Consider the following 25,924-nt stretch of genomic DNA (forward strand, 5'->3'; position numbering starts at 1 on the left):
TATTCATTCTGCCTTATTAAAGGTATTTTGTTTTAGGTTATGTTTAATGTCATGCTGACATTGCTCTTTGCTCATATGCTTTTAGAGCTATTTTTTGTTTTCTTTTTCTGTTCCTTTCTTTTCTCACTTCTTTTCATATTTCTCACCATGTTCATTATGTAATAGTTTGCGTGTTGTTTAAATTAATTGTTTAGAAAGTTAAAACGAGACATTTGTGTGCGCATGCGCCATGACGAAACCAAAAATAAGGAAGTTGATGTAGTTTTTATCAGGTGTAAACAATGCAGATGTGGCGCCGCTGAGAGTATTCCGAGCTACATGGACACATTTGTGCTGTTTGCACACACTTTAGATAACGGTGAGATAAGGAAACGAGCTTTATGTGTTCGCGACTGTCTGTTAATGTTTGCTAGCTTTTGATAGATAACTTCTAAATGGCTAATGTTCTAGCTAATTAGGTAACCAAAGTTCGCTAGCAGTAATGCGCACTAGTACACAGTAAAATAATGGTGATTTGTAATGGTAAGTCAGGGTTTGTGAATTTAAATGGTGCTAGTAACTCTGCTTTATGTCGTATTATCGTAGTTCAGTGAATAAGGGAAGCCAATATTGCACGCAGCCCTACCGTCTTATTAGTTACATATGAGTATATTATATTTCCTTTAATTTCTCACAGTGGTTTTTCAAATCATTCCCCAAATTAAAAAAGTTAATTTTCCTTCATTTTCTTCAAAAGTCATCAAGACAAGTCCCTCTGAAAATAATCTTGTATGATTCACTACGACATTATTGACATAACCCGGAGCTTTCCTGATCACAAATGGCTCTGTGTCGACTTGATGTGACAGCTGTCAGCAAAATAACAAGATGTTTCTGAATGCTCCTGTATACTGTGTTGATATAGCGTCCACAATTTTTTTGGGATCCAAATTAAACACAACACGGGCTTTAAGAGAGATCAGATCACATGAGTAGTCACATTTCTCTGGGTTTCTCTGGGGTAGGTCAGTGTTGCTGTATTTATTTTGTTTTTTATATTTCTTTATTTTCTTGAATGGATGCTGCGACAAGTGAAGCAGAATAATCGGTTAAACTGTTTTCATCGACACTGACTTGCTTATGCGCGATGCAAACGAGAAGCTGTGTGTGGAATAGAAGCAGTGTCCCTCACAAACTCTCTTGAGATGAGTTATAATCTGTAAGGATTTGTTACTGAAAAGATGGGGGCGGGGGAGTTCCCCCATATTCCTTTTCACAAAATCTCTCTTCTATAATAAATACTTTAAATCAAGCTATTCCATGACCTTGCCTTATTTGAATGTAAACCGGTTTATCTGAGGAAGTTATCTGTTCACTGTTTACATGTTCAAGCAGAAGTGAAAATGAAAAGAGCAGATGAGTGTATCCCGGTCACTGACCTCTCAGTCTTTTTACTGAGATTGCTATTTCAGCGGCATTTCATGGTTCCTATAAAACTTATCTGTGTTGAGAGCATGTATAAGTTTGACGACTGTGATGGATGTTGAATAATCTTTTCTATTTCTAAATGCTTTGGGCAGTTTTATAAATCAGTGAGCAGAATCCTTTTGATTCAGTTTTTTTTTTTTTTTTTTCCCCCATCAATGTTGAGCTTTAGTTGTCAGGTTGTTTTTCTCTGGATAGATCAAAAATAGACGGCTCTCCTTCAGCTCACGACACCGAACGAGATAAATGTAGCCATCTTGGATGATTACCTGTCTGTACTTCTCTCTCCAAACAGCTTCTATGCCATAGTGATGACAACTAGAAGCAACATGCTCACTGCTGGAATATCTAACAATAAGGTCAAATACTCACGGCTGGCTGCTGATGATGATGGTTACATAGACTTACAGGTGAGAGACTTTGTGGATTGATGACAGAATGTTAAAAACATTTCTCCACCACCAGCAGTGATTTGTTATGAATCGTTAAGTAATGATTCTGTGTAAAAGCTGAGGCCCTCTGTAATTAAAACGACTTTGCAAAAGTTTTAGGCATAACAAATGAAGCTGCTTTCAACAGTAATATCATGAGTAGGTCGTACATAGTTAACTTCCAAACAAAGTGGAGTAAACATGGAAGAAAAATAATCAAATTACTGGGTAGTGTGGTCACTGTTTGCATTTAAAAGAGTGCCAGTTCTCTTTGTTATATTGGCATCATTTCTAAATTACTTGCCAGGTAGGTTGTTCCAAGTATCTTGGAAAATGTACTTTGGATTTAGGCAATCCCAGCATCTTTCCATGTAATCTCAGGCTGAATTCTTGATTTTGAGATTAGTACTATACAGAACAGCTTTCCAACTGTCATGGGGCAAGAGATATTTCTTGTTGCTAAACATGGAAGCAAGCTGATCTGGAGATGGGGAAATTCTAATTGCATTAAAGTAGATTAGATTGAGTAGCTGCCTCATGAAATCATACGATATCAATATATTCTGATGTACAAAATTGAAAACTAACTATATTTTTCCACAATTTCACTGTTCACAGTTCAAGAAACCCCCTCCAAAGATCCCATACAAGGCGATTGCACTGGCAATATTCCTGTTTCTGATTGGCTCCTTACTAATTATCTTGGGGGCCCTTCTTTTGGCAAAAATCATACCGGTTGCGGTGAGTTTGGTTAGTGTGTTTAATATCTGTTCAAAAAAAATTTACATTGATGGAGTCTTTACACCAAAAATAATTTTACTGTAAAGAAATGAAGGACTTTGTCCTGAAACAGAAATTATGTGTGAATTCACAGAAAATGTCATATTATGCACTTTGTGAAAAAAAGAAACGTTTAATAGAAAATAGTGAATAGGAAGGAACTTTTCTGTTATTATATCAAATACTAAAAATTGAAAAATAAAAGTGTATTTGTTACTTGCTCTGGTGAAATGCCATAGGTTATATATTTGTTATTAAGAAGACTAAAACTTATGAAAATACAGTTTCAAAGTTTAAGCCTTTAAAATTTCCGCAATTTCCAAAGCTTTCCCGTGGGCCAGATTGGACCCTCTGGTGGGCTTTTCCTGGCCCATGGGCCATATGTTTGACACATATGTTTGACTTTATATGTTTTGCCTTAAGTGAAGAGTAATTTTGAGTTTTCAGTGAAACATGTCTACAGCCTTTAGCTTGAAAAACAATTTCCTTGTCTGCTGCCAAAAAACGCTTAGTGTTTACAAAGTCATTTTCTTTTGTTCCTCTTTTCTGAAATCCAATGGTAAGGCTTGTGTCAGGAATACAAGTCCCCAGAAATTCATTTGTGAAGGAACTCCTTCTCTCTGAGCCGGTCCTGTCTTCTTATGTTTAAAACCTATTTAGAGCTACAGATGGGTGACAAATCAAAGGGAAAAACAAAGGTAAATGTTTAGTTTCCAAGACTTGGATTATGCCTCATACTGGACTAACTATTTCTAATGGGGATTGTGATTAAATGTTCTTTTAGTCTAGGACTATGCTCCAAATGATTATGAAGCAGGCTGAAAGTTAGGTTTTTCACTGCCACATGCTGCCAGAGCAGCTTCAGTGTGCTGTCATGTTATCACTGATATAACAACGCTATGCCTTATTTAGCATGTACAACAAAGACACAAGCCAAACATTTGTGAGAACGCGAGCATTGTGTCGGCCTGTGATAAAAGGGTAATACTTCAGTAGTATTGGCTATAAGAGATCAGACCTTCAGATAAGCACAATACTTTACAAAATATGCAAGAAAACTGTTCCTGCTAAATGTGGAAACAACAAGATTGTTTCACCATTTCAGGAAAAAATGCCGTCGAGTGCAACCAAGGCTATGAAAGCACGTGAGGAGGTGATGTGCAATCCAAAATTAAACAAATGACTCACCTGAGCATCACTGGAGCATTTAACTGCACTCATATGACTGGAAGAGTAATCAAAATACAACACGACAGATAATAAAACTGAAAGATATTTTATATGTGACAACAATATACAGTTCCTTACAGAGTTAAGGAACTTTAGTTATTGGCAACATGTTAGGCAGTTATGTTATACTTTTACCTCAAATTTCCAGGGAAAACTCTGCCAAAGCTACTTTTGTGATTACATTTGATTCATGCTGTGTCACTATTGCTGCAAAATAATGCTGCTGCTCCTGCTGGCACCTTGTGGCAAAAGATTCACACTTCAAATTAGGCAATCTGTCAACATTGACCGGAAATCATTGGAAAAGAGGGGTGGAATATTCCCTTTACTTTGTGTTCACTAATAAATTTTGCTGCCTGTGAGCTGCAATCACAGATACAATGTTCAGTATTTCTTCTATATCATCAAAAATGTCATTATTGCATAATTTCCATTGTGATATATTGTGATGTAATTTTAAGACTATGTTGCCCACCCCAAGATGGAATGCCAGTCAAACAGATATTGTCCTTTTTGGGACTTTGATTAGTGTGGTGGGCACCTCTGTCTAACACAAGTTCACAGTTTCTCAGAGGAATTCATTAAACCATGAATCGACCCCTTGTGCCCTGTGGATGGGGGCTTTGTTATACTTAAAGATGAGAGCAGGATAGAAATGTTTCTTCAAAGAATAACCATGATTACTCAGAACAGCTTTGTATCGATCCTTTGCGTGGAAATGCTAGAAAAATGCAACCGCATGCCCTCGCTATAAGGGTCAAATCATCACCTCTTTCTGCATGTTACTTTATGTTCGTGTTTCTTCTGCAGCTTCCCTAAGATTTATGTATCCAGAAAGTGTTTTCTACATCATTTGAAGGGCATCATCTATAATGCATTTTGGTGTTTGAAGAATAGTTTGTAGCAGTTTTGGAAATACGTGTTTCCTTTCTTATTGACAGTTGAAAAACAGAGCTACACCATTCTCATTTGAAGGTGGAGTCACCAGCTGGTTAGCTTTGTTTACCTGCTTAGTTGAAAGATAACAGAGTGTGCTTGCCAGGATATGAAACTCATTAATGAGCATCTTAAATCCACACAAAAACTGAAATGAATCAAAACCTAAAATGACAAGTTAGGATTTAATTGGGACTCATATGCCACAGTATTTCTGTCTGTTTCTATGTTGTCTTTGGACAGAGCAAGAATTACTATTTGCCTTGATTTTTATAGCTACCGTCTGTATTTATATGCTTAGTATACAGCCATTTGTGTGATATTATTCTAAAGATGTAACTCTGACAAAAGAGAACAAATAGTCTTGAACCGCTCCTCATTTCTTTGTGTTTTGAGGGCAAAATGGGAAATGAGTATAGCGATTTATGGAAACGTACAGTATATAGGGCAGAAACAGTTGGTAGAATTGTATTGAGCTTGTAAGTCACTGTTTGGTATGACCACCTTTATTCTTCAGCACAGCCCGAACCCTCTGAGGCAATTTCTTTAAGTAGTCTTCAGGAACAGTTCTTTAAGGACATTCAGAGCGCTTCTTTGGATGCTGGCTGCCTTTTGTTCCATTCTCTGTCAAGATGATCCCACACTGCTTCAATAATGTTGAGGTGCAGGCTTTAGGGAGGCCAGTCGATGACTTTCAGTGTTACATTATGTGTTTTTCTGCTTCAGCCTTTTCTTCCTGTTTCCCTTCCTTAAGAATGGCTTCTTGACAGCTACCCTTGTACAGAGACCATTTCTGATGAAGCTTTGGTGAACAGGTGATGGATCAACTGAGAGGCCAGATGCATCTCTCTGGCCATGTGCCAGGTCTTTGCTGGACCCCCGTATTTCTTAAGGACATAACGTTCAGAGACTGATCATCTGTTGTAGATGTGTTTTTTTAAAATATTTTTTTCAGGCCTGTGCTTCTTTTGTCCTCCTTCTTGTCTAGTTTCTTTAAAAGCTTTTAAGGACACACTGCATAACATGTGGAGATACCCCCAAGTTATTGGCTAGCTCTTGGGAATAATATAAAATACTATTATACGTCTTTAAAAATGTGTTATCTTTGATATTTTTTGTAGACTCCTATGAAGTAAGTTGCTAGGTGCTAGTAACAAAGGGCCTAAAGATACAGTTTGACTGGTTGTTGGCTAAGTTGCCTGTTATGTGTAGCCAGAAAACTGCTTCATTCCTTGAGTTAGATGTTGTCTGTCTGACTAATTGTTAACAGAAATATCTCAAATATCTAATCAACTCAGTATATCTAAAGCAACTCAGTGCACTTAGCCTTCAACTTAGACAATGGTCCAAAAAAGAGAGAATATCTAGTGAGCATCAGCTGATAAATTTGCAGCAACTGTGTGATGCTGTCATTGTCAGTATGGACCAAAACCTCTAGAAGTGTTCTAGAGACTAGACTAGAGACTCCTGTACCTTGATGAATCCATGCCAAAAATAGATAAGACAGTTCTGAAGGCATAAAGGCCTGATTTGCTGACAAGAATAAGTAAACAAGACGGTCAATCTGTCCAGATATTCTTGTTCTACATGACCGTTTTTGGTACTATAGAGACACGTCTGTCTGCACTAATAAAGCACTGTTGGTATTACCCGGCCCTACTTTTGACACACAGTTGGAGAGCCAACAAAAAAATCCAAAGTTTCATCCTGAGCAGCAATTAAACCACCCCCGCTGCTGTTACTCTTGTTCTTAAATAGCTGTAATTGAACAGCTGTCCTGAGATTTTATAGTCCTGCTGTCAGATTTGTGCTATGCTCTTGCTTTTACTGGTCTCAGTGCTTTTATGTGTTTCTGAATATAACTAATGATTTTGATATTTTATAGCTTGGAGTTTAAACTTCAGTGGAACCCCTGCTTTGGGGTTTTTGCTTCCTAAATTCATGACACCGCACAGGAGATAACTGAGCCTGCACATATTCGCAGTATCAGTAGGAGGGTAATGTGAATATTTTTTAAACTACTCTGCAGATGGTATTTGCAGAAAATTTGATCTGACGTGAAGGCAGCATCAGAGTATATGAGTCTGTTGTACTTGCCAGTTATCCCACACAAGTTAAAATAGCATATCTAATACTAGGAGATTATCCAAGGTTCAAGCGATAGATACTACAGCAATAGAAACCAGACAGGTTTGTTTGCAAGAGGCTGTATGGGTTTGGGGCTAAAATAATGTTTAATCTTTTTCTCTGTGTGTGTGTGTGTGTGTGTGTGTGTATTAGATAACAGTTGTTTTACAACTGGAACCATGTCAAGGGCTTCAGTGAACATTGTGTTGGGAACCTTTGACTCAGCCTAGTCAACCATTGCAGTGGCAAAAACAAAGAAATTAACCAAGGGGAAAGAGGTTGAATGAACGCAGCCAATTTAGGCATTAAAGTCCTATTTATTTATTTATTTATTTTTGAAGAGTCAAGGGTCTGTTCACCCAAATTAATGCAAAGAGACTGAAATGAAAGATCTTTTTTCACTTCCTGATCTTCTGGGACTTTTGTATTCTTTGCCTGTTCTTCCTTAATGAATGGAGCTTGCTCACTTCTCATGGTGGTGGCTCAGTTATCATGTGGCCTAAATATAGGGCCACTGTCATGCCAACTGAGCCATCTCGTTTGGCAGCGGAGGAGAAGTCGCCTGCTGACATCCATCAGAAAAGGTGCTGTAAGTGGACACTTTACAAGACACAGATAAATAGAACATTTCAGAAGCTTAATAGAGACAAATGATCGACATTACCGCAGCCCAGTGCAGCTCCCGGTCTTTAAAAAAAAAAGAAAAAAACTGGTTGAGGGTTACAGTGACTCTGAGCACAAGACTGCCATCTGGTGGTAAAATTAAACAAATTAAACACATCTCTTTGGTGTTGATGGAGTCTGTCTTTGCCTCCTGGTTGTTAGATGCCATGCATATGTAATGACTTATCATTTACATGAAATCAGATCTCAGACTATGAAGTCATCATGGCTGCATGCCTCATCTGTGTAGAGTGTGTCTATGTAGTGCTGACAGGCAGTGTTGAGGTAAGTATGTTAAAGCGTGATGGAGTACATTAGTCTTTAATGACTTCCTCTGGCATTCCATTACTAAATGCAGTATTTGGTATTCACTATGTATGAAGTCTATCTAAACTTGGTTACAGAATGTAATAATGTGAGCATTAACGAGGAGGATTATTTAGGTAACTAACTGAAATCATAGCGTGTAAATTCCTTCTGATTCCCAGATTTTCTTTATTTTTTTCTTCATGTTTTTAGCATTCCGACAGCACTGTAGGAGCTATTCCCATCATCATCATAGGGATACTCGTTTTTCTTCCGGGATTTTACCATTTGAGAATCGCCTACTATGCTGCAAAGGGTTACCGGGGTTACTCCTATGATGACATCCCAGACTTTGGCGACTGAACCAAATACCATCCAATCATCCCCTATTTTTCCTCACTGTGTATCTTGGTGCCTGCTGTTTTCTGTCTGAATGTATGTATCAAAAAGTAAAACCATATAATTTTAGGATAGATACCTGTATTTATCTGGGTGGGCTTACTGAAAGATTTATGGTGTGTGTGTGTGTGTGTGTTTGTGTTTGTTTGTTTGTTTGTTTTTTTCTCCTGACTTTTTTCCTAAAATGTGGCTTGTGTGTTCACATATCTGCCAAAGCTCTACAGAAGTTAGAGACTTTACATATATATGCAGCTTTATTAACATTAAAACACTCAGTGACTGGTGGATATCAGTCCATCTGCTTACCTGAAACAGCACATCAGTGTGTTCGCTGTTACGCACCTCACTACATACAGTAAGAAATGATCAGTGAATAGAGATTTTGACAGATGCCTCTAATTTACTACTTCTAGAGTGCACGAGAATCTGTGTGATTTTTGTATAGTACTTTAATGATGTACAAATAGACATCTTGTATTTTAAATTTGTGGTTTCATGATGCAGCACGGTGGCACGGTGGTTAGCACTGTTGCCGCACAGCAAGAAGGTCCTGAGTTCAATTCCACCATCAGGCCGGGGTCTTTCTGTGTGGAGTTTGCATGTTCTCCCCGTGTTTGCGTGGGTTCCCTCCGGGTACTCCGGCTTCTTCCCACCGTCCAAAGACATGCAGCTTGTGGGGATAGGTTAATTGGATAATCCAAATTGTCACTAGGTGTGAATGTGCGAGTGAATGTGAGTGTGAATGGTTGTCTGTCCGTGTGTGTTGGCCCTGCGACAGACTGGCGACCTGTCCAGGGCGTACCCCGCCTCTCGCCCTATGACAGCTGGGATAGGCTCCAGCGCCCCCCGTGACCCTGAAAAGGATAAGCGGAAGCGGATGGATGATGTGTTACATCGTAAAAGACGATGGGAACTTGCATGTCTCCTAAAGATTGTATTTGCATTGCTATCAAGATTTATTACTTTAATGATGTAAAGTGTATTTTTTAACAAAAAAGTATCACTTCCCTTATAAAGTATTGCCTTTTGTGTACATCTGCTTGGTTTTGAATATTTACCAAAATGTTATTTTGCATACACTTGCTGGAGTTAAAAAAATATTAATAACAATAAAAATGAGACTACAAATCAAAAGTAAAGTTTGATGTTTTTTTTTTTTTATCCTTTGTGATTGTTGGGTACAGCTGGATTACATCCTCTGCAAAGTCTTTTTGAGATATGCTTTTGATGTCAGACTATGCATGAATCAAAACTTGAGTGTGTTAACAATAATAATCTGTGTTAACATGTGTCTATATCAAAAAGCGAAAGACAGGGATCAAAAAAGCAATTTTAGGAAAAACTTTCACTAAGTTTAAAAAAAACCAAACATCTGTCCTTCTAACAAGTATATCTGTTCTCCCCGTTTGGCCACCAACATCAGGTAAAGGACACCCTCTTGTGGTTACCGCTAAGCTGGATGCCATCAGGGGATTAAGGGCTAAAAAAATCTCCTTTCATCCTCTGCCTGCACAAACAAACACAGTTATTAAATCAGCATTGGCTCAAACATCCAGGGGCTTATAGGACTGTGGTCTGTCAGTTTACTTTGTTTTGCTTTGAGCCATTTGAACATAACAAGGAAACGGGAGCAAGCAGCGGAGGGAGGAAGGAAAGAAGGGAGGGGGGAGGTTGGACTCGGGCAGGAAGAGCACAGTACGTCGATCCTTCGCTGTCACCTGTAAGTGAAATGAACACCTGTTGCCGGTGGGCTTTTAAAAGGAAAACGCTCAAATTTCAGGTAGTTTGCAACGCTACAAAGGAATAAGGCCCGCTTTTAGTTTTTCAACCACTGACCTGGTGTCTACAAACTCGGGCACAAGTTGGACTAACACTCGAGAAGGATGTGTTTTTAAAAGCTAAATCTGCCAGCGGCTTTCAAAAAAGAAACGGAGCTACAGGTAAGATAAGTAAGAAAAAAAATAGAAGCTGTTAATGATTTTGAAAGTGTGTCTGACTTCCAGCAGCTTTAAAAGGATGAGAAATTAATGCTCGGAGCTCAAACTGTGGAGTGCCAAGTTTCCTCTCAATCCTCTGAACTGTGGCATGCATTTAAACGTCAGTAATGAAGTTTCTATGGGGGGGATTTTCATTCTAATGCGCAATATGAAACTGACAGAAACTCAGGAACAGCCATTTGCCATGAGTAATTTAAACGTCCCAATGCAAACTTAAGTCTGTTTTCTATTGTTTACATTATTTATTTGTATGTTGTTTTTCCTTTATGGCTGTTGCTTTAATTGAGAATGACAACCTTTAGATTATTAAAGAATTTGGAGTCACGTTATTAGAGAAAAACAGGGTTAAGATATTGGCCGTTAGAGCGTGAGTAGACAAACACGGTACATTCACAAGGAGGGGATTTTATGCCGCATATGGATACAACTTTCACAAGCAGCCGTGCAATATGTAGAGCCAGAACCAGCATATAAGATCTCATATTTTTCTGCTATTGTCTTCGTATTGAACCCACCGTCTATCTTTATTTCACCACTTATGGGAGAAATAGTCTCATAACTTTCCGAGACAAGGTTTGAAATGCTATTTTTGAATTGAGGTTGCTGATGTGCCAGATGGGTGCAGTTTCCCGTTATATATTATTTTCCATAAAGTTTACATCATCAGAGGGAGCAGAGTGGCAATTAATTCAGCAGGACCTGGTGGCACCTGAATAGTACATATGCAATAAACACTTCAGATCTGACACCTAAAGTGGGTTGAAGTAGATCATTATCTACAAAACTATTAAATTCCCAGTGTTTTTTTTTGTTGTTTTTTTTTTTAGCTTCTGCGTTCCAGTGAGCCCAGTACTGTTACTGGAGAAAAACTGACAACAGTGTCAATAAAAAAAAAAGGGTAATTCTTTCGGTTGAATAACTTACAAAACATCTATGCAAGGTGGTTTCTTCAGTGTAATACACCTATGGAAACCATCAACTGCTCAGTGTTTGAAATTATAGTTAAAAGTGCAATGCACCATAATACAATGGCCCTTTTAAAAGGAAAACGTAATGTATTAATGTATCCCTTTACAACACAGACAGCTGAGACTACATGAACAAAAATCTAATCTACCATGTGTTTATGCATTTAAATTTTGTAAATACAATAGTGTTATGATTCAAATGTTGCCAAGTCATGATTGGTCCCTTATTGTCACCTGTTAACAAACTCAGCCCCTCCCACTTTAAACCACAGAGAAGAGCAAAGGCAGACAGAAAGAAAGGAAATGTACAAGGCCCTACTATGGTGAAATACCCAAAACGTGTGTAACTTTGGATGAAAATTGTGTACAATGTTTAGGATAAAGCGGAATTTAAAAAGAATAAAAAGTGTTTCGGGATCTTTAAAGCAGAGCTCTTGTGATCATTTCCAGCTTGATATTTTTATTCTTGACTCTGCTGAGTTTCTTTGCACAGTTCTTGCTTCAAAGTACTAATTCACTGTGGGAAACAAGCAGTTTCAGTTCCACTCCCTTTAAGGCCACCCTCCCTTTAAGCCAAAATTCATCTGATTAGCTTCTGTTTGCAAACAGTAGATTTTGAACAGGAGCATTTAGAGCAGTCTGAATCCTTAGATTTGGACTCACAAACATTTGTACATATGCTCACCTCATTTGAAACATTTGGCCTTGTATATTATGAGCAAACACTGTCCTAATGTTTGAATTTCATCTGATTTTAAACCTTGAGTTGAATGAAAGCAATGCTTTCATGTCTCTTTTTTTTTTAGACATGAAGACCTTAACTTGACACCAATGATTCAGACTTTCATGCAGAGTTTATCCCTTTCATTTGGAATGACAACAGCCTCTCCAAGCCCAAAGATTAAACACTTTGTCATAAAATCTTTTCCCTAACAACCACAGTGCTTTGAATGATTTCAGCAGTGGCCAGTCACGTTGCACGAGCTTTGGAGAAAGGTGCATTTGACAGTGCAGAGCAGCAGACAGACAGCAGATGATACCTTGTGTTATTTGATTCAGAAGTCAAGACTCTGTTGTTGTCAACAAAACACAGACAGTAGCATGCATAACAGCAGAGAAATGACAAATACTCGTTCAAAATTGGACCATTAGTTTACAGAGAACTGCATTATCTGAAATTTTTGGTAGCATTGTTAATATAGATGGTAGTTGACAGTAAATTTGGATTTATAACAATTTATTTATGGCTTGAAAGACAACATTTATGACTTCAGCTTAACCTGGAACTTGCAGCTCTTGATTTGGGACTCAGCTCTGTAACCTTTAGATGATGGATTAAATGAAGTAAAGATTGTGGCATTCACCTGGATTCACAGAAAGGCTACTGAGCAGAGACATGCAATACCCACACTGCAAAAAAAAAAAAAAAACCCTCTTTATTTTTCCAGTTTTCTCTCTCATTTCGAATGCCCTATTTTCTCTTAAGTGCACATCAAACCAAGCTACACAGAGGGGTTCCTATTGTGATGGAAAGTGTGTGTTTGACTTTGAAAATGGGCTTTTTCTAACCCATATGCAAGCCATGAAAAAAAATACAATGTAGACTTACAGGGTGGGTTAGAGCAGGTTGATTGCCAATGCGCAGTATTTATGAGCTCTGAGAGGGAGCTGACAGTCAGCACTCATGACATGACAGCTCACATTTGCAAAATTGTCAGTAATGAGATTGCCAAAGAAGAACTGGAGTCTTAAATTGAAATAATTTTACTCAGCGTCACATCAAAAACACCTCCTTAACACTGTGAAGTCCCCTGTTATGCTGCCAAAACAGCTCTGACCCATCAGCACATGGTCTTGGGATGGGTCCACGAGTCATGGGAGCTTCCTGTGGTGTCTGGCACCAGTGGATTGGCAGGAGTTCCCTAGGGCTTTTGTTGTCTGGCCACATCTGTGCTTAAGCCATGGGACCTTTGGGGCTAGTGGAGGGCACTGCTACCTGGGAAGCTGCGGGGACAAGGGTGTGTGGTTGGCTTGCATTAATGTTTTGGTGCATGCTACGTGTCAAAGAAGTATCCATGTGAATGCCAGTGCATAGGAATACCACTGCAGAATATTGCACTGTAACAAGATGATGTCATTTTAATGTTGTGACTGATTTGTGTATATGCAAACTCAGTAGGAAGCCAGAACTGTGGGACTAAAAAGTACTTTTAACGTAAATCCGAATTCTTTTGGGAATAATTAAAGTTATATAGCCTTTTTAAACATTGTGTGAATACGATATATTTTTTTCAACTAGTTTGAGACCAAACAACGCAAAGTTCTAAAAAAGAAATACTCTAAATAGTTGGAAAATTTCGAGTCAGCGTTCCTTATTTCAGCTCACAAGTCTTTAAGGAGGGAAGTAAAAATCTGGTTTTATAGTAGTCCACTACAAGGCAGGACCATCGGTTGACATTTTTGGCCTTTTAGTTATAAATAGCTAAGCTGCTATTGAATTGATGAATTGTAACAACTTTGGCAAAGTATGACTTTTCCTGTTCTGCCACCATCAGTTTATCATGACCCAGTACTTTGGTATAAAGGATGGCGTGTGTGTGTGTGTGTGTGTGTGTGTGTGTGTGTGTGTGTATGTATGTATGTATATATATATATATGTATATGTATATGTATGATAGCTTTGCCATTGTGAGACTATGCTATCATGCTATTATTAATTAATGAAAAGCTGTACCTAACTGTTAGTATTACGATCACTACACATTCTTGGGCTTGCTCAGATTTAAATCCACATGCACTCTACCATAACAGCAACCTTGGAAATTCTCTGCGTGTCACGCTGTGTGAGCACACTCTGAAAACTCTTCAAATATGTGATGAATACCTGATGTTAAAGTATGTGTTGTATTCATCTCAGTTGGAGGCTGTTCGGTGCCCTGAGCTTTAAAGTGTTGATGGACGTGTATCACAATGTGATTCACAAAGCAAGCATTGCTTTGGATTACTGTCTTCACTGTGTTTCCCTCACAGTTGCACTATAATCTGTTTAAATCCAAATCCAACCGTATGGAGGCCTTTTAGTCTGATTCGGGGCCATGCCTGAAGTTTGAGTTCTGCAGTGCTATAGGACTTTAATATTTATAGTCATGCCTTTGGATTAATGATTTTGTTTGTCCTAAGCTGAAGCACCATTTTCTGTTAAACGCAGTTGTTTACCTCTTTAGGTCACAGCAAATGAGCAATTTGATTTCTTTCCCCTTTCTACTTGCACTCTGGTCAGAGGCTAATGTCCAATTTACTGTAGCTCGCTGGCAGATACAAACAGCCTTGAACAGTTCTAACCCACAAAACAAATACCCTTGGTTTCATATTCTCTAACGGATGCAGCACCTGTTGTTTTCCAAATCGATACCGGTGCTATTGTAACAGACATATTTTGAAAATGGGCCCAAACAAGCAGGGATCACAGCAAAATGCATGGATGAGAAACAGAATTTCATCAGAAAACATTTAGGCAAGAGGAGCTCCTTTATCTTTAAGTTTTAATTGTGGTAGGTAAAAGGAGAGCTGGCTGCTGATAAATCTGTGACTGTGCCCTCTGTGATGATTAATCAGCTGCTCCCTATTTCTTTCCTTATGTAGATTAAAATGGCAACAACGCAGAATTTCAGCAGCAGCATGCCTGTCACTGACTTTTCTATTTCTGCCAGCTGATAAATCTATGCGAGACAGGGCGCTTTCTTTTGTGAGCTACTGGCTCATTTAGTATAGCTTTATACATTTTCCAGAGTGCTGTGCTGTCACCATGCTCGTGTTTATGCGCGTCCTCTCAGTGTCAGAGGAAGGGATAATACATCTGTGGCAAATGTCTAGAGACCATCTGTGTTACCATGGCTGAGAGCTTCACCTGTGCGGGCCGCTTTGTTTGGCATCTCTCTGAATTTTTGGTTCAAATTTAATGATGGAAAATGTCCTGCAGTTGATTTTTTTTGCCCCCCTCTCTCTCTTCTTGCTGTAGCCTCCCTTTCTTTTCCCTCTCTTTCAAAAATAATCTTTCTTTTAACTCATGTGGATCCACTTTATTGCCTTGCTATTTCACCATTCACATAAATAAGCCTTACCTTGTCAAGCAGTAAAACTATAAACATTTTTATTCGGCTGAAGCTTGCACGTATTTGCCAGATGCGGGGCAGAGGTCTGGTTATAATTCTTTAATCAGCGACTTAATGATTACTTTGTGTTGAATCCTTATCATCTCCATTCTTATTAGTTAACAAGAGGCAAATAAGGGTGATAAATAATAAGTAGATGATGCTGAGCATCTGTTCATTAAGAGCCAAATGGGGAAGCTTAGTCATGGCAACAGGGAGTCTTTATTTGTATGTGTGTGCATGTTCTCACACTGTGTGAGGGAGAGAAGCAACAGATTCATAATGTTGAAGCTTTACCTTGGCTTGTCATACTCAGTCTCAGCAAACATGCAAGGCCTAAATCCAGCATAAGTTCAGGATAGACTCTGTTGTGTTGCTTTGCATGAAGCCACGTGGATGAAGGGCAGGAGCAGGGGAGTGTTCACTGTCAAACACATTGCGATCAGTGGACGTGTTGCAAAAAAAAAAAAACTCACCTGACTTTCCCTTTGATTTTGTGGAAAATCTGTGTGTGTTGTTCTGTTTGCTGAAGTATGTGAATATGTTGGAACAAGCACAGCAGCTGTTGACAGCCTGGGTAATTGTTTTTCTTGAGTTCAGACTTTGTCCTGGTCGTGAAATGAACAAGCCAATAAAAGCCTTATGGTTATAGAGAGCTGATAAGACCTTTGCTGCTCCAGCTGCTGGGTCAAGGATAATAGCACTGCTAATTTTCAGGAAGTACAGAGATCACTCAAGATGAAATCATCTTCATGAATCTGTTACCTTTTAAAGTCAACACTGTGCTTATACCCAGTTTGTACAAAGTACGTAGTCATTATACATTAGAAACAACAAAGTTTCCGTATATATTTGATAATATTCAGGTGATGTGGTTCTATACTGATCATTTATTGTTGATACCTACAATTTTTAAAACTCTTGAAATGTGAAAAACAGATTTCCATTACAGGGCGGCAGTTTCTTGTCAGTGGACTTGTGCTAAGCAGAATTTGGGTCATTACTGGATATCGGCAAGAAGAAATACAGTCTGAAAACTGTCAAAGAAATGGTAATAAATTTGAAATCAAGAATTTCAAGAAAGAACAGGTTTAAGATATATTTTGATTTCCATTTCATGCTATTTCATATACAGGGAGTGCAGAATTATTAGGCAAGTTGTATTTTTGAGGAATTTTATTATTGAACAACAACCATGTTCTCAATGAACCCAAAAAACTCATTAATATCAAAGCTGAATGTTTTTGGAAGTAGTTTTAGTTTGTTTTAGTTTTAGCTATTTTAGGGGATATCTGTGTGTGCAGGTGACTATTACTGTGCATAATTATTAGGCAACTTAACAAAAACAAATATATACCCATTTCAATTATTTATTTTTACCAGTGAAACCAATATAACATCTCCACATTCACAAATATACATTTCTGACATTCAAAACAAAACAAAACAAATCAGCGACCAATATAGCCACCTTTCTTTGCAAGGACACTCAAAAGTCTGCCATCCATGGATTCTGTCAGTGTTTTGATCTGTTCACCATCAACATTGCGTGCAGCAGCAACCACAGCCTCCCAGACACTGTTCAGAGAGGTGTACTGTTTTCCCTCCTTGTAAATCTCACATTTGATGATGGACCACAGGTTCTCAATGGGGTTCAGATCAGGTGAACAAGGAGGCCATGTCATTAGTTTTTCTTCTTTTAAACCCTTTCTTGCCAGCCACGCTGTGGAGTACTTGGACGCGTGTGATGGAGCATTGTCCTGCATGAAAATCATGTTTTTCTTGAAGGATGCAGACTTCTTCCTGTACCACTGCTTGAAGAAGGTGTCTTCCAGAAACTGGCAGTAGGACTGGGAGTTGAGCTTGACTCCATCCTCAACCCGAAAAGGCCCCACAAGCTCATCTTTGATGATACCAGCCCAAACCAGTACTCCACCTCCACCTTGCTGGCGTCTGAGTCGGACTGGAGCTCTCTGCCCTTTACCAGTCCAGCCACGGGCCCATCCATCTGGCCCATCAAGACTCACTCTCATTTCATCAGTCCATAAAACCTTAGAAAAATCAGTCTTGAGATATTTCTTGGCCCAGTCTTGACGTTTCAGCTTGTGTGTCTTGTTCAGTGGTGGTCGTCTTTCAGCCTTTCTTACCTTGGCCATGTCTCTGAGTATTGCACACCTTGTGCTTTTGGGCACTCCAGTGATGTTGCTGCTCTGAAATATGGCCAAACTGGTAGCAAGTGGCATCTTGGCAGCTGCACGCTTGACTTTTCTCAGTTCATGGGCAGTTATTTTGCGCCTTGGTTTTTCCACACGCTTCTTGCGACCCTGTTGACTATTTTGAATGAAACACTTGATTGTTCGATGATCACGCTTCAGAAGCTTTGCAATTTTAAGACTGCTGCATCCCTCTGCAAGATATCTCACTATTTTTGACTTTTCTGAGCCTGTCAAGTCCATCTTTTGACCCATTTTGCCAAAGGAAAGGAAGTTGCCTAATAATTATGCACACCTGATATAGGGTGTTGATGTCATTAGACCACACCCCTTCTCATTACAGAGATGCACATCACCTAATATGCTTAATTGGTAGTAGGCTTTCGAGCCTATACAGCTTGGAGTAAGACAACATGCATGAAGAGGATGATGTGGACAAAATACTCATTTGCCTAATAATTCTGCACTCCCTGTATCGACTGTGACCTTATGAGAGAAAGGACATTATTGTTTTTTTTTAAACATTTATCACTTTTATTTAACATCTGAGCAAGGGACACGAGTTTAAATTTAGCCATTTACTGGTGTTATAATTAGATACTTTGATTCATTATTTTAGTTTTCTCTTTGTACACCACAACAATCGAACCACAATCAAACAATCAAGAAGTGATTGAAGTGCAAAATTTTGGTTTTAGTTCAAGGGGTTTAACAAAAGCATTGGATAATAAATAAAGCAGATAAATATCTGAAGTTCATTCCAAAGTGTTGAACTTTTTGTTTTGCAGGTTTTCACTGAAACTCTCAGTATACGATCCAAAGAGATTTTGATGTAAGCAAAGGAGGTCATCATCAGGCTAAAAAAACAAAAATAGATCTATCAAAGAAATAGCGACAACTTTAAAGGCGGCCAACTCAACATTCATGTACTGTGTATGTTCTTAAAAAAGAAAAATTCACTGGCTGGCTCAGCAACACTTTATCTTCACCATACCAGAGAAGATAAGTCAAGTTGATGATAGCAGAATTCTTTCTTTGGTTAGGGAAAGCCCTTTCACAACATCCAGCCAGGTCAAGAACACTCTAAAGACTGTAGGTGTATCATTGTCAGTCTACAATTAAGAGACACCTTCATGATAGTTTGCAAGAAGTTCTAAACTACTGGTTATACTCAAAAACAGGAAGGACATTCTTCCTAAAACATTCTATCACTAACAGATGATCATAGGAAGAGGAAAAAAGTATGAAGAATGCTGGAAACAATGCTGTGGCATGGGCATGGATGACTGCCAATGGACTTGGGTCACTGGTGTTATGGATGAAGTATGAGGATGAATTCTGAAATGTACAGGGTTGTACTCTCTGCTCAGATTCAGCCAAATGCTGCAGAACTTCAAAAATGATTAGATGGAGCTTCACAAGATGATGGATAATCACCTGAAGCATACTGCAAACGAAACCCAAGAGAGTTCATGGAAAGTAAACGAGGTCAGTTGGCGACACTATATGTAGAAGCAGAGTAGAGAAAAGGCTTGGACGTGACACAGGAGTTCAGAGCTTCGTCTTTCATCAGTTGATGTCATTGTTTTGCAGTCTGCAACAAATGAATTCAAAGGAACTGAAAAGCTTGGCAGCAAGCAATTCCAACTGATTGGAAATTTTAACCTGAATCTTAGATCTGAATTGGGTCAGTTCCAATTCCCTAGTCAGTAGTGTGCTGTTGAATAATTTAGGCAGTTTTCACTGAACAGCTTCCATGATGGGGGGTTAAAAGTGAACTGACCTGAAAATGACCCATCATCTTGATTTCCTCACTCTTGTGTACATATTTGATCACATCTGAGCAGGGATTACTTTGACTGGATTGAATCAGCTGCTGCCTTTTGGCATTAAGTTGCACTCCGTAATGCTTAACTGTAGCCTGCGCTCCATCAGCTCAGCTCATCTCTGTCCTTGAGTGCTGAGTCTCCTGGCTGCTTCAGCCAAATGTCTTCATTGATGTGCTCTAAATAAAACACTTAGATGTCACTTTGCACGTGACTCGCAAAAGATTTATTTGACATTTATGACATTTACTTTCAGAAAACGATATAAGGCCAGGGAGCTTTCTGGCTGCAGAGGCTGCTCTGCCCATTTGTGTAATGATATGGGATGAATTCCAGTTATTGGAAAGCTGTATAAAAATCTGAATGCTCCTTTCCTCGTGTCTGTAAAATTATGACAGAAGTGGCAGCTCTGGTATAGACTTTTTAGTTTGGAAATCTGTCACAGATGGCTGTCTTCTTGTGTGCAGCCAAGGAAGTAATGTGATTGTGACAATTGTGTCTCTTTTGCCTACAGATTGAACATGCTGCAGGTTGTATGAGTGACAGATATGGGGTCGGCAAGATCTTATTTGCAGACTTTCACTGTGGCGGTGGTTATTTGCCAATTCCGTAAGTATCTCCATAGTTTTTTCAAATATCATTTTGCATTCCAGTGTACTTTCTCCATTTGCTCACTGTTATCCTTTGCTTTGTGAACTAACTGAAGCATATTCTCTGATTTTGCTTACAACAAACCCAACAGTAACCACTGAAGGTTTGACCTCTGAGGTACAGGCAAAGGCTGGAAGCTCCGTGGAGCTGGAGTGCAGACTTCCGTCATCAGACCCAGCAGTTGTGTCCTCTGCATCCCAGCATGTGGTTGAATGGATTCGACAGGGATTTGACATTCCTGTTCTGATTAAATTTGGATCTTATGCACCTCGGGTACATCCACAGTATGAGGGTAAGCATCTGTTACTACATGCATACACTGTTTGCTATAGTTGATGCCATTGTGTCAAGTAGCTTATCTTCATACTGTACATGCATTCTACTGATGTAAAGTATAATTATTGCATTTTTATTTTAGGATTTACTCTGTATATTGTATTGTAAGAGTATTAGCTTAGCTGAATTAGCTTAAGAAGCTAATTCAGCTAAGCTATTGGACAGACTGCGAGTAAATCACGTAGAGAAAGTTTGTTTCTCCTGTTAATGATGCTACTAAATTTGGCTACGTTCACACTGCAGATCTTAATGCTCAATTCCGATTTTTTGATCAAATCCAATTTTTTTTGTCTGGTTGTTCACATTACAAATAAAATGTGACAGCAAACACGCTCTAGTGTGAACCGTTCACGGCCCTCAAAGCGGCCCGCATGCGCAAAAGAAGACGTCACACACAACGCGCTCTGTTTAGACCCAGACCAAACAGTATTGTTTGACTGATGGCCATTAATATAAAGACTTGTTTCGGACTTTATGTTTCCCAATTTTGCTTTAAGTTATAAAGTTATTTACATATGGCCTAATAATTATCCTTATTGCTGTTTTAGAGAGGAGCGGTGCTTCAAAGGATAGTTGCAGATTTCTGTCAGAATCTGCAGATTATACAGTACAAATAAAATGTTCAAGTTTCTCCAACGTTGTCTTCCCAACAGTTTCACTAACATCTACACTTGATGGCCAGGAAGCGTTCACGATGTCTTCTCGGGTACTTCTCCGGCGCTGATAATTGGCGTCTGTCTCGTGTCAGTGGCGTAAAAGACGGATTTAATGTGACATAACCATTCAAACAGCAGTCGCTTTCTAAAACATCAGATGTGTTTTGGATTCAGTACCACATACGAAAGTGACCCAGATCGGATTTGAAAATATTGGATTTGTGCTGTTCAAACTGTCATACCATGATCGGATATGGGTCGCATAGGGTCAGAAAAATTGGATTTGATGCGCTTTCGCCTGCAGTGTGAATGTAGCCTTAGACGATCCCCTGCATGCTGGTACTGCTCTTATTTTTTACAGGTGTTATTGTTATTTTTGTATGTGAATATGCTTTAGTAAGGAACTGCAAACAGTGAAGGATTCTCATTTGTTGCCGTTGTCAGTACAAAAGACACTCAGTGAATTTAAGTTGAAAATATTAGAATGATGCTTGAATATGACATGGCTTGGTCCAAGTTTCTTTTAACTGAAAGAATGTAACCAATATCTGGTTCCCAGAATACACTCAGTACCACACCTTGATGTCCTTTTCAGACCAACCTTATATTTGGAGCTACTGTTAAAGGAGGTGAAATATTGCATCATCGCCTATTGTGCGCACTCTGCCCACAGCACAGAGAACAAAGAGTCTACAGGGGGAAAGAGCCTCTATAGTCCAAGGATACCTTTGTGTGGCTCCTGTTATCCTTTAAAGTCGCAAACAATGGAACAAATGTGGAGAAAAAGAAGGCACGTCTGGGTTAGTCAGATCTTTCTTTTGTCAGGGGCATTTTTTTCTTTTCTACTGTGCTGCCTGAAGAAAAGTTCAACCTATGGACCTCTTTGGTGTTTTTGAATTTCTGCTTGAGAACAATGTAGACTTTTTGACTAAAGTGCAGTCATAGAAAGAAGAATGCCAAAGGAGGCATGATGACCCCACTTCAAAGAGTAAAATTAATTTAAACAGTTCAGCTTGTAGCACAAAGCAGACAGCTAACTAGCACTGAGTTGTTACCTTGTCATTTATTTTCAGTGAGGAGAATACCAATAGGGGGTAGATAGCAGCAATCAACATTTCATTTGTATAATTACTGCTATAGCAATCCTCTTCTTCAATATTCTTCAAAACCCTTCTTACCCACTGTTGCATCAGTCTCTATAAACTCATTCGATGTGACTAAAAACTGTTCATACCCACACAAATCATTTTAAAATTCTGGCAGAGCTTCCAAAGACACCAGATATATCAGATTTTTTTGTGAGGAAATGTGTATTAAAGATGAGGAACAAAAAATGTAGACTGTTTTGATCCGGTGGAGTTTCAAATATTGCACTGACTTTAAAGGTGCATGCGAGGAACTAAAAGAAGAAGTGGAATCAGAACTAAATGAAGTATGTGAAAATATAGATCACTATCACTGAAACTTAATTACTGATCATTTTACGTTTCTTTTTGTGTCATTTTCAATATGTGATATCATACATAGGTAAAAGCTTGCCTGGTTGTCACAGAATTATAGATGTTAAAATGCATCTACAATTCCTGCTCCTTAAGGCCTTTTCATTCATGTCAGTCTGTCAGTTTAGATTTCTTGCTTGAGCTCAGGGCAGTTAAAGAAATCAATGGATTAAAACGGGGCTGTTTGTTAGTCACAAACTCAGTAATGCTATTGGATAATTGCTGATTGCTAAATGATTATTGCCTACAAATCCCATAAAAGATTAAAAACAGCAATTTGTTGCCAAACTCACTAAATCAATACTTTAGAAAAGTTGCTGGACACTATAGCACCTTGCCAGGAGTAAATGGTGATTTGTTTAGGACTATTTTCACCTGTGGATTACACATTGTGTGCTGTGTTTGCACTTACAGCACCAGGGATGCTGTAATGCATTAAGAATTTACTCAAAATAAAATGCAGGGCTCGTGATCAGAACAAAAGGCCACCCAGTGCAATGCAAATACACGGTCGAACAATGAAACTCTATCACCCAGAGGAATGAGATAAACCAGCTTTTGGCTGAATAAACAGTAACAGGCAGTTATATAAATTCAATGTTGGTGTCGGATTATTCATTTTTTAATGTAGAATAATTCCAGCTTCATTCTTGAAGTCACTTTCCGTGTACAGTGTACCAATCTCTTTGGTATTATATCTATTGATTGCTCTAACATACAGTAATGAGCTGCGAACTACGGCATTACGTGTTTGTTTGTCAAAGGATCAGAACCTACTTTCAGCTGAGTTAAGGCCTTTGTCATCCGAGTTGGATGCCACTCCCTTGCCCAACCCAGGCAGGAAATATGACACAGACATTTACATAGTAATAAAGTCGGGGCAAACGTTAGCTGATGAATTATCGTAAGTGGGAGTGGGGCAGACTTTAATTCCAGCCCCGGCTCATAAAAAGCAGTAGCCTTTTGTCACTTACTCTCAAGACAATCCGTCAACGTGCAACTCATTACACTGCATGTTAGTTTTCAGAAGAAGGCTTCTAGTAAAAACCCCAATAAAAATATGCCCGCCCTTCAACCCATAAATTACACTATTTGTACTCTTGACTCAACTATAAAGCTTTCTTCAAGGAAAAGCGGCAGCTTTAATAGACGGGTTTGCTAATGACATGCCTCTCAGGTGACAAACAAAAATCTGCAGTTCTATACAGGTTTGAAAAAGATGCTTTGTCCCATCTGAGGCAAAGCTTTCTCACAGGTACCAGCCGGTGTGGGAGTAACAGGTGCAGCATGGGAAACCAACGCTTTAGAGATGGAACGACTGGTGTGTATTTCACCCCCTCGGGCCATGAATGTTCTCGGGTGTCTCAATAGTTTGGCTTCAGGACTCAGTCTCCAACTGTTGTTTAGCTGTTGTGATTCTAATGGAAGTTATCCAAGTGATTCACTCTGCTGAGGCTCATTTTTTTTCTTTCCACCATTCCTCCCTTTTCATCACCTTAAACTGATTAAACTTCTCTACATGCAGTCCACCTCTCCCATCAACATTCCTTGTCTTTTGGCCGTGTTTGTAGCTTTGCAAAGTGTGAGTTACTTTAGATTTTCATCTGATTGCTCCCCTGAGAGGGTTAAGGGCTAAAAAGGGCTTAAATAAATTTGTGTAATAGAGCTGTAAAGATCAAAGGATTAGCATCTTCTCTGTGGAAAGGACAGAAAGTCCCTCAACACCCATACAGCTGCTGACTATAAAAAAGTAAATACAGCTGTATAAATGCACTGTTCGCAAGCTCTTCCTATGCAAATCCCATCATAATCATCCTGTGTGCACATTACACACAGCTGAAATGGCTAATACACTTCCTTTTTTCACATGGAAAAACATGCGAGCCATCATTGGGATTACTCATGTTCGTTACAGCAGTGAGTAGACCTCAGCCTCTGACAGGGACAGAGATCTTCAATACCAAATTTAAAACCATGACACAGAAGAGCTTAACACACAACCCCCCCCCCCCAGAAAAAAAACAAAAACGAGGAGTGAAACCTTATCGTTTTCTTTTCTCTAACCGAAACCCGAGTGCCTCTGCGAAGCTTGCCAAGGGCTGACGACATCTTATAGAGATGATGTGGGCTTGCTGCCCGTGAGTATCACATTCTCAGGGTCATAAATGTCTGGGCTGCGCAAAATGGTATTGAATTTAAATAATTTTTCATACAAGCCCCTGTCACAGAAAACAAGACACTTTCCCCCTGAGATACGTCCCACCCAACCGAAGCCTTTCTTTAGAATTTGAAAACGTCATCTCCAAAATGTTACATATCCATTTTGGAAGAAAGAAAATCAATATCTCTGGTGCATCCTTCACTCTGAATAAAACTGGTAAAAATAAAAAGCACACTCCGCAGTCCTCCAAATGTCCCTTTTGTCAGTAAAGTGCCTGCTTTTTATTGAGCTCTATTAAGGACCTCAAACCTGTGCTCTTTTCATAAGAGTAGGTGGTTTTGTTTGGAATTTTAAAACATTTTGGTACTGTGATCCGTAACCTGATTTTCCTTTTTTTTACAAAACATAAAATGTATAAAAAAAAAAAAAAATAAAAAAAAAAGCTGGAAAAAGCATCTCAAATGAAATACAAATTTAGGTGGTACCGTGGCTAAAACATAGTAATGATGAGGCATAAACTCTTTAAGGTTCAATATAAAAAAAAAATAGTCTTGAGCTGATGTGATTTTTGTAAAAGATCTTACTTCGTCTTAGTCCATCTGAAATAAAACGATGCCTTTTAATTATCTCTGCTGAAGGAAAAGAGGCTCCTTTTCCCCTCCTAAAGTTACCGTCTTAAGAAAGATGATGACCATCACTTTTAATAATGTATTCTAGTAGACTTTTCATTTCAGACTTAATTCCTTCATTTGTAGAGAGTTGTATTTCTTCACAGCACTGAATGGTTTCGTGTTTCCCTGTCACCTGAGAATGTATTCGGGAATAATGCCTTTAGGCGGCTTCACTTGGAGACACTATATTCAGCCATGTTTGTGTGTGTGGAGTATGTTGAATTGAACTGAAAGGAGGATAGCTGAATGAGTCTCAGACCTGCAAAGCTGCTCTTTGGCTAATTTATAATGTTTTCAGTGTGTGGAGCAGTGAACATGACAAGGAAAAGTAGTGAGTCTTGTTGGTGCAGGCTGGGTTTCTGTTTTTCAATTTAGGTTCATTGTCACATTTTTTCCCGGTGAACACTGTTTTGAAGCAAGTTTTTCAGAGCAAGCTTTCAACAGTTTTTCCAAGGTACC

The 25,924-nt window shown here is 38.9% G+C and overlaps 2 protein-coding genes across 4 annotated transcripts in view; both read left to right on the top strand.

The window, feature by feature from the left end:
- Nucleotides 1-233: 233 nt before the first annotated feature.
- LOC116319639 (transmembrane protein 230-like) lies at nt 234-8,932 on the top strand. Of its 2 annotated transcripts, none has more exons than XM_039615380.1 (4): nt 234-358; nt 1,760-1,874; nt 2,514-2,645; nt 8,151-8,932. In XM_039615380.1, the coding sequence occupies exons 2-4, from the start codon at nt 1,776-1,778 to the stop codon at nt 8,298-8,300; spliced, it is 381 nt and encodes a 126-aa protein (XP_039471314.1). In that variant the 5' UTR covers nt 234-358; nt 1,760-1,775; the 3' UTR covers nt 8,301-8,932. The 2 variants fall into 2 exon arrangements, with proteins under 2 accessions (XP_039471314.1, XP_031594893.1); XM_031739033.2 differs by having other exon boundaries at nt 2,514-2,636.
- A 1,050-nt stretch (nt 8,933-9,982) lies between these two features.
- Nucleotides 9,983-25,924, top strand: part of igsf9a (immunoglobulin superfamily, member 9a) — a 53,190-nt gene continuing 37,248 nt past the window's right edge. The window contains exons 1-3 of one of the 2 annotated variants that reach the window (XM_031738977.2): nt 9,983-10,276; nt 20,006-20,100; nt 20,234-20,434. In XM_031738977.2, coding sequence (XP_031594837.1) covers nt 20,040-20,100; nt 20,234-20,434 — 262 coding nt within the window. In that variant the 5' untranslated portion in view covers nt 9,983-10,276; nt 20,006-20,039. The remainder of the gene's footprint in view (nt 10,277-20,005; nt 20,101-20,233; nt 20,435-25,924) is intronic. The other variant, XM_039615805.1, reaches the window with a different exon arrangement.

The sequence above is a fragment of the Oreochromis aureus genome, linkage group 7, assembly GCF_013358895.1.
Source record: "Oreochromis aureus strain Israel breed Guangdong linkage group 7, ZZ_aureus, whole genome shotgun sequence".
NCBI lineage: Eukaryota > Metazoa > Chordata > Actinopteri > Cichliformes > Cichlidae > Oreochromis > Oreochromis aureus.